The sequence below is a fragment of the Ziziphus jujuba genome, chromosome 4, assembly GCF_031755915.1.
Source record: "Ziziphus jujuba cultivar Dongzao chromosome 4, ASM3175591v1".
NCBI lineage: Eukaryota > Viridiplantae > Streptophyta > Magnoliopsida > Rosales > Rhamnaceae > Ziziphus > Ziziphus jujuba.
Window position 1 is genome coordinate 9,407,886 of NC_083382.1, and position 9,352 is coordinate 9,417,237.

A 9,352-nucleotide genomic window follows, 5' to 3' on the forward strand; every position below is an offset into this window, starting at 1 on the left:
ACCAAAAAATTAAATAATTGATGAAAAGCAACAATAAAAATCCAAGAACATCCCTTTTGGTAATTTTATAAAGGGATTTTCAATAATTTTTTTTTTTTTCCTTGTTTGGATTCCAAGAATTTTCTCATGTGGCTTTTTACACACAAATTACAGAATTCATTGTAATCCTCGCTTACAACCTAGTCAGTCTCAATCACATAGGGGCCACAAAGCTAGACTTTTTCAGTATATAACAAAAACCAATCCATTCTTATTCCCAAACTCCCATTCTTTTTCTCTCTTGCCTCTGTTTTTTTCCTCTGCTTTGCATAATGAAGAACCTTCAAAAGCTTGCGTTCTTCTTCTTCTTCATCCTTGTCATAACCCCTACACTAGTTTTCGGAGAGTGTAAATGCGAACCAGAAGAGGAAGAGGTAATAGACAAGGACCAAGCACGCAGGTACAAAATCGCTGCTCTTGCTTCGATTCTAATAGCTGGAGCAATTGGAGTTTGTATTCCAGTTCTTGGTAAGACTATCCCTGCTCTTAGTCCGGATAAGGATATCTTTTTCCTGATCAAGGCTTTCGCCGCCGGCGTAATTTTGTCAACCGGGTTTATCCATGTTCTCCCTGATGCTTTCGAGAAATTGAGTTCGGATTCGCTGCCGGAGAATCCATGGCAGAATTTTCCGTTCACCGGTTTCATTGCCATGTTGTCTGCGATTGGGACTCTAATGGTAGATTCTTTTGCAACTTCTTATTACAAGAAATTGCATTTTAATAAGGCTCAGACTCAGAATATTGGAGACGAAGAGAAGGATGGTGAACATGCTGGTCATGTCCATGTTCATACACATGCAACTCATGGTCATTCTCATGGTGCTCATGTTGATAATTTGGGTTCGGCTGAGCTTCTCAGGCACAGAGTCATAGCACAGGTAATTTTTTTTTAATTAATTAATTATTTATTTCTCGATTTCTAGGAAAAAAGAAATATAGATATATATATATATATATATAAAATAATAATAATAATCTCTTAGTTTAATTTGTTTTAAGTTTTCTGCTTTTGTTTTGTTTTTACTTTTTGGGTTTATTTGCCAAATTTTGATTTTATATTCATGGGCTATCTTCAATTTCTGGGTTTCGTTTGTTATTTTTTAATTTTTTAATTTTTAATTTTTAATTTTTATTTTTGGTTTTTAATTAAGGTATTGGAATTGGGGATTGTGGTACATTCAGTGATTATTGGAATTTCATTGGGTGCTTCCGAAAGTCCCAAAACAATAAGACCTCTTATAGGTGCTTTAACTTTCCATCAATTTTTTGAAGGCATGGGACTTGGAGGTTGCATAACACAGGTAATCTTATTTCTTTCTTCCCTAATTTTCTGAAATTTATACTTTTTTTTTTTGTTTCTTCATAATGTATGATTTATGAAAAAAATTATGAAGTTATTTCCCCTTGAAAGTAGCTTTCTCAATTACTACCATGCCAAAAGTAAGTAAAAAATTTATGAGAATTTTAAGGATTGAAATAATTTTTTTTTTCTAAAAAAAATAAGTGTTTTAAAGATAAATTAAATTTTCCCGTAAAAAAAAATATAATTATTATATATAAATATATATATTTTTTAAAGCATGCAAGACAAGTCTAAAATTTCAAACCCATGTGGGAGAACTGCTGTTTATGTGAGTGGGTCCATATTTGCGTTGTGCGATAAATTTCCACTGAAGATTGCACAACTCAGAATTACTTTTAAAAAAAAATATATATATATATATATATATATAGATATTATATATTATAATATACATTTTGTTTGAATATATCCAGTTTGTAGTGGAACAAGTTATTAGCCATCATCGTTTTGAAGCGATATGTCCTAACTTACTTTTGACCCATTGGGTTTGGTACGTTTATGAACAGTGGTGTACGACTTATGCAATAAAGCTTAATTTGTCAACTTCTTTATTGAATTATAATCTTCTAGTTTTTAGACAACCATTAGATCTGAATATATATTTTCTTAAATATTAATCCAATTTGTCAAAGAGTAGAACTGTTTAGTTCAAAGTGTTTGATCACATTATGGGCCCGGAGATGAAAGCAAAGCAGAGATAAAACAAAACAAAACAAAATAAAATCATATGCTATAGATTACTATGAATAAAATTGAATAAGAATTTTTTTGTTCAAAGTTGAGCACAAATGCTTGTTTGAAGAGAAAAAAAAAATATATATATATATATATATTATTTTATTTTCACCATTGAGTATGCATTTGATTGGAATTTGAAAAAGTGCAAATTTTTTATGATCTGGATATTGCAATACTCATAAAATAATATTTCATTTATTTATTTATTTATTTTTAATGTTTTTGGTAGGCAAATTTCAAATCTCGAGCCGTGGCAATAATGGGACTTTTCTTTGCGTTGACAACTCCGATTGGGATTGCAATCGGAATGGGAATATCAAGTGGGTACGATGAGGATAGCAAGAATGCTATGATTGTGGAAGGTGTATTCAACGCAGCATCGGCTGGGATTTTGATTTATATGTCTCTTGTTGATCTGCTTGCTGCTGATTTCATGAACCCAAGGATGCAAAACAGTTCAAACCTTCAACTTGGTGCAAATGTTGCTCTGCTTCTTGGAGCTGGTTGTATGTCTGTTTTGGCTAAGTGGGCTTGATAATTCTTTTCTTTTTTTCCTTTTTTTTTTTTTGGGTTAATTATGAGCTCTGTTTTTGTTTCTACAACATGGGTTTTTGTTTGTATACGAAAATAGAAAGTTTTTAATTTTAGAATTTTGGATTAAAGAGGTATGGGTTAGGAATGTCAACGGGGCGGGATGGGGCCGGTTTTTAAAATTCTGTCCCCGTTCCCACGGAGAATTTTACATCCTATTTCCACGATTTTTTTCCCTTTTTTTAGGTGCGGAACGGGATCGGAGATTTTGGATGCGGAAATGGGGTGGGATGGTTTTCTGCATTTTGTTTTTTAATTGATATTTTTTTTAGAAATTTATATAAAAAAATTATTTTATGATTAAAATATAAAAAAAATAACTATAATGTAATAAAAATATAATAAAATACATCAAGGAACAAATTTACAATTATAATAAAATACATATTTAAAAAAAATAAATAAAAAAAGAAGAAGAAAATGATTTTACATAAATAAAATTTTGTAAAAAAATAATAATAAATAAATATATATATATATATATATATCGGGGCAGGGTTATTATTCTTTGTTCTCGACCTGTCCCCAACTCAGTTTTTAAGCATTTGTCCTAAGCCTGTCCCGTATCCTCGAATTTTCAAGAAAAACCGCCCCATTAGGGACGGTGCACCGCAGGTATCCGACCGTGCGTGGAAAATTGTCATCCCTAGTATGGGTGGCAGAAAATTGTCACATGATGGTGTGTAAAATTATTATTATTTTTTTATTTACCATTGAATAGTTTTATGCATTTTCATCTTGGATTAATTAATACATGACCATTTCTTTCACTAAAAATGATTTTCTTATTTATTATTATTATTATTATTATTATTTTGTAAACAGGATTTTCTGAATCTAAACAAATAAAAAAAAAATTACATTTTGATTTTTATTGGATCAAGATTCAAGGTGAGATTTTAACCAAATACTAAAAGTTTTAGAAGAAAATTTTTCATTCGAAAATAATGCCTAAAATCAAAAATTAAACCCCCTTTTGAAGTTAAGAGACGGTTAAAATAAAAGATGGAAACTCCGTAGCCCGCCCATGACTATAAAATTTGGAAAGTGAAAGCACAAAGTTAAAAACAAAGGAAGTTTTTTTTTTTTTTTTTTTTTTTGGTGAATAAAAATGGAAATATGTTGTCTCGAAATAAGCAGGCATGATTTATACTGTATGTGGGAAAATTTTATGCTGGTCCAGAGAAATCAAACGCCAAAACCAGAAAATTAACCAAAACGAAGTGATTTTCTAGAAGCTCAGAAATCAAAAAAAAAAAACTGTCAATGTGATATGACTCGTTAATATTCAAATATGTTTTCTACCTTATTTATTATTTTGTATTTTGTAATCTGTAAACTCTTTTGTTTTTAAAATTACTTTAGAGTCAAGTTAAGTTACCTTAGGATCAAGTTATTATATTTGTATTTATATTGGTTTCATTGTTTAATAAAATACAAGTCTTTCACATATTCTAAAAAACTTTATAGACTCTTGGTGTCTAAGAGGAATGTAAGCCTTTTTGAAGGTGCTTCTTCATTTTGCAGATAGAATTAAAAGAGTGAAAAACAGAGAAGGAAAAAAAGAAAAAGAAAAAGAAATGAAGGTGGAAAGGTTTGAAATCATGTGGAGCTGATAACACATACAGAGATTGTGAAAGTAATATAAAAATTATTTTTCTATGTAATTTTATATCCAATTATGATTCAGTTAAAAATTTCATCCCAAGTTGTTAAGACTTTTCAGATATAACGCAAGGGCAAAAAGCATTCATTTGACGAAACAAATGTGAAGAATTTTTATTAGTCAAATATCTACTACTCGCTTTTAAATATTCAAGTTGAGGATAAATAAATTTAATTATAAGAATCATTTGATATAAATGCATTTAATGTAATTGGTTTCACATCGTTATTACAGATTATCACATTAAATTGACTCATATAATCTACAAATCAATACCAACTAAACACGACCATAACAAACTTGATCAAAAACAACAATAAAAATCCAAGAACATCCCTTTTGGTAATTTTATATAGATATATTTCAATTTTCTTTTTTTCTTTGTTTTTTTCTCCTTGTTTGGATTCCATTTTGCTTTAATTACACCCAAATTGCAGAATTTCATTGAAAAGTCACCGCAAACAACCTAGTCAGTGTCAGTGTCTCAATCACATAGGGGCCATAATGCTAAGACTTTTGCAGTGTATAACAAAAACCAAGCCAATTCTTTCTCCCAAATCCATTCTTTTTTCTCTGTTTCCTCTGTTTTGCATAATCAAGAACCTTCAAAAGCTTGCATTCTTCTTCTTCTTCCTCTTCTTCATTTTCATCCTTGTCACAACTCCTACTCTGGTTTTGGGAGAGTGTAAATGTGAACTAGAAGAGAGAGAAAGAGAGATAGGAAATAGGCAAAGACCAAGCACTCGTGCAAAATCGCATCTCTTACTTCGATTGGAAATGTTTGTTATGTACTCCAAAAGACCAGCTTTTTAAAGGGTAAAATTAAAAATAAATAAATAAATAAATAAAAAGGATGTTTGAAATCATGTAAAGCTAGCTGGTAATACGTACAGAGGTCGTGAAAGCAAGTTTGAGGACTCTTATGTCTAATTTAAGATTGTTTTTATTTGTTCTTTTCCTCATCCTATTATGAATCATGAGTCACCCAATTTTTTATGTATAAATTTTATATACAATTATTATTCATTTAACAAATTCACCCCAAGTTGGTCATTCTTTTCAGACATAATGTATACGGCAAAAACCATTCATTTTTAACAATTAGAGAGAATTTTGAATTAATCGAATACTATCCACTTAATTAATCAGGGAAAAGAGAGAGATATATATTTTAATTGGGGGCCCATAACAAGAAAGACCTTCCACCACAAAAGACCTGCTTTGCCGAGTATGTTGGGCTTAAAACTTTAGTTTCCTTTTGTAATGGGCTTGAACTTTAAAAAACCCAATTTCTATTTTTATTTTTTTTGTATTTTTTTGTTTGAAATTTGTTTTGGGATTATATTAGAAAAATTAATAAAATTTTAAATTAAACATTTTTAATTTTCCACAAATCGAAAAGGATTGATAAACATAATATATATATATATATATAGATTAATACTAGAAATCATCGTCATCTAAATTGTTCATAAAAGGATTAATAAATTGAGTGTTTCTTTTTTTTTTTAATTATTATTATTTATTAAGATAGCAAAGTTTAGGCCGACTTATTTGTGTCATCAATTACCAAAAAATAATAATAATAATAATAATAAATAAATAAAGATCTTTGGTTTTTGACCAAAAATGCATCAAAAATAAAAATAAAAATTGTATTACGCATCTTAGATATTGTTTTTGTTGGAGGGACCATTTTTTGTTATTATGGACCTTACGTCACCCAGCTTAAATATATATAAAAGTTCAAAAACACATAAACCCTCTCTAAGGTGTAAAGAGAGAAACCCCAACCCACACCCTATCGTCGTTGTCACACGCTGCAGCCACCGTCAAACCTCGCCGACTCAAAACCAGCCGGAGAAGCCGCCGTCTCTGCGAAGTAGCTCCGTCTTATCTTTTTTTCATCGATACTGGTACGGAAAAATTAGAACATCAACTTTTTAATTTCCATTTTTTCGTTTTTGCCACTTTTTCGGATCGGCTTCTACTTTTTAGATTGTTTTTCATCCTCCAAATAACATGCTTTTGATTTTCTTCTTCTTCTTTTTTTTTTTTTTTTTTTTTTCTGTTCCTAATATATCTTTTGGCTCTGTTTGTTAAATTTTTCCCTTTTTTTTTTTGGGGTGGGGGGATTTTTGCGTTCTATTGAACAATTTCGGACGAATCATTAATTTAATATTTTTCGTTTATGATTTTTCTTTTTCCCACTTCTGGACACTGGTTTTGGTTTATTTGTGAATGAAATTGTTTGAAGTATTTCAGGTATTTCTAAATTTAGTATTGATTTAATAGTTATGTGGAATTTAGGTTTATGGAGTATTTTGAAGTTTGTGGTGTTAAAATTGTTTGAGATTGAAGTGCATTTTCGATATTATATCCCAACCCATTTTCTCTGCATCTGTCTCTTTTAAGGTCACTAAGATTTAGGAAAAGGCTAGCTTGCTTTTACTTTTGCAAAATCCCAAGCCAAATTAAAATTAAAAGATTTAATGTTTGTCTTTTCTTCGGATTGCTATTTAGAATGTTCTGTCGGCTTTAGTCTTCAATTGTTTGAGTCTTAAGGTAGATTGTTCTAAATGCTGCCGCCTTAGATAGCTTGAATCTTTTTAGCAATGGCTATGTATATAAATTTGTTTACAAGTTTTTTATTGTAATAGATATATACTTAATATTTCTAATCCGCAGTTGGCTTTCTATTTTCTTTCCAGTAGTGCTTGGTAATCTTGCTGAAAATATTTTATATTTTCACGGACATCTTTAAGTACTTTTATGAGCTTTGTGGGAAATAACATAGATGATTTGATCACCTTTTTAAAAACCTTAAAACGATGTGGGAGATAGTAAAATTTTTGGTGTTATTACGTCATATTTGCTCAATTCTGCGTTAGCTATCCTTTCTTTTCCCCAACAATGTAACATAATTAATGTCTCTATCTTTTTTTTTTTTTTTTTTGTTACACAGAGTCGCCATGGCTGAAGAAGCGGGTATGTTTGTGGTTCATCAAACCGTTGGGACTGTATTGTGTTGCAAATGTGGTATCCCAATGCCACCAAATGCTGCCAATATGTGTGTGAAGTGTTTGCGCTCTGAGGTTGACATTACAGAAGGTCTGCAAAAGCATGCTATCATTCGTCACTGCCCAGAGTGTGATTCCTACTTGCAGCCACCAAGAACTTGGATAAAGGCTCAACTGGAATCAAAGGAGCTGTTAACCTTTTGTGTTAAGAGATTGAAAAATTTAAATAAAGTTAGGTTGGTGAATGCTGAATTTATTTGGACTGAACCTCACTCCAAAAGGATCAAGGTTAAGTTGAAAGTTCAGAAAGAGGTTCTTAATGGAGCAGTACTTGAACAATCTTATGTTGTAGAGTATGTTCAGGAAGAACATATGTGTGAGTCTTGTTCAAGGGTACAAGCCAACCCTGATCAGTGGGTAGCAGCTGTACAACTACGCCAGCATGTTTCTCACAGACGTACATTTTTTTATCTGGAACAGCTAATTCTAAAGCATAGCGCCGCTGCCAGCGCCATAAAAATTAAGCAGATGGAACAGGGAATTGACTTCTTCTTTTCGAAGCGCAGTCATGCTGTTAAATTTGTGGAATTCATTGGCATGGTTGCTCCAGTAAGGAGTCGTAATGACAAACAGCTTGTATCCCATGATCCTAAGAGTAATAACTATAATTACAAGTATACTTTCTCTGTGGAAATAAGCCCTGTATGTCGTGAAGATTTGATCTGTCTACCTCCCAAGGTTGCAGTAAGTCTGGGAAATCTTGGACCTTTGGTGATTTGCACTAAAGTGACCAACAGCATTGCATTACTTGACCCTTTTACCCTGAGGCACTGTTTCTTGGATGCTGATCAATATTGGAGGGCATCCTTCAAATCTCTCCTTAATAGCAGGCAGCTAGTGGAATATATTGTCCTAGATGTGGAGATTATCTCGTCCGAAGTTAACGTGGGTGGCTCTAAGTATACTTTAGCTGATGCGCAGGTTGCTCGTGTGTCAGATTTTGGAAAGAATGATACAATTTTTTCCATTAGAACACATCTAGGGCATCTTTTAAACCCTGGGGATTATGCTCTTGGTTATGACCTGTACGCGGCTAACAGTAATGATATTGAATTAGATAAGTACAAGGGTCTAGTCCTTCCTGATGCTATTTTGATTAAGAAGAGCTTTGAAGAGAAGCGCCAGAGAAAACGAGGGAAGGCACGTGCATGGAAGCTTAAATCCCTTAACATGGAAGTTGATGATAAGGGCAGAACTGACCAAGAAAAGATAGACTCGGAGTATGAACAATTCTTGAAAGATCTGGAGGAGAACCCCGATATGAGATTCAATGTATCCTTGTATCGTAACAGGGAATACCAGCCGTCAGAAATAGCATCAATGACTGATGGGGAAGAAGTACCATCTGTTCCACTCGAAGAGTTGCTTGCTGATCTTGATCTAAGTGTGGATGAAGATGGAGACAGTAACATGAGGGAGTGATTGAGAACTGCTTGATTTAATTTTTTTGGAAAGTAGTTGTTATGAGCATCTAATTTGTCTACTTGCTGCTTTGGTATTGTGTATTTGTGGTGTTTGTTTAAAACTATCGGTGAGCCATTAATACCTCCATAAGTTCGTGCTATAGTTGTCACGGATTTTGTTCATGTTTGGAATTATATTATAGCGAAAACATATTGCACCATATTGCACTCAGTTGTCTTTGATTTCAGTTAATTTCGTGTGAGTAAATCTTGTTATGGAGTCCCCGTTATATTGAAAATTTTCAAATTCTATGCGCAAAAAATAAAATCATTACTAAAAACGATAATATAGCAGGAATTCTTATCACGAAAAACGAAAAATTAAGAGAGAAAGTGAATAATTAAATAAATAAATGAATAAACTATAAGAGTAAGTTGATGTAAAAATGTCTAAAGTTGTTACTTATCTTTT

At 31.9% G+C, this 9,352-nt stretch overlaps 2 protein-coding genes across 2 annotated transcripts; both read left to right on the plus strand.

Moving 5' to 3' along the window:
• The first annotated feature begins 248 nt into the window (after positions 1-248).
• Positions 249-2,802, plus strand: LOC107416694 (zinc transporter 1). Its single transcript, XM_048472811.2, has 3 exons — positions 249-917; positions 1,191-1,340; positions 2,370-2,802. The coding sequence occupies exons 1-3, from the start codon at positions 312-314 to the stop codon at positions 2,673-2,675; spliced, it is 1,062 nt and encodes a 353-aa protein (XP_048328768.1). The 5' UTR covers positions 249-311; the 3' UTR covers positions 2,676-2,802.
• A 3,341-nt stretch (positions 2,803-6,143) lies between these two features.
• Positions 6,144-9,101, plus strand: LOC107416692 (uncharacterized). Its single transcript, XM_016025217.4, has 2 exons — positions 6,144-6,313; positions 7,363-9,101. Exon 2 carries the CDS (start codon positions 7,370-7,372, stop codon positions 8,897-8,899), a length of 1,530 nt encoding a protein of 509 aa, XP_015880703.3. The 5' UTR covers positions 6,144-6,313; positions 7,363-7,369; the 3' UTR covers positions 8,900-9,101.
• Positions 9,102-9,352: the final 251 nt, after the last annotated feature.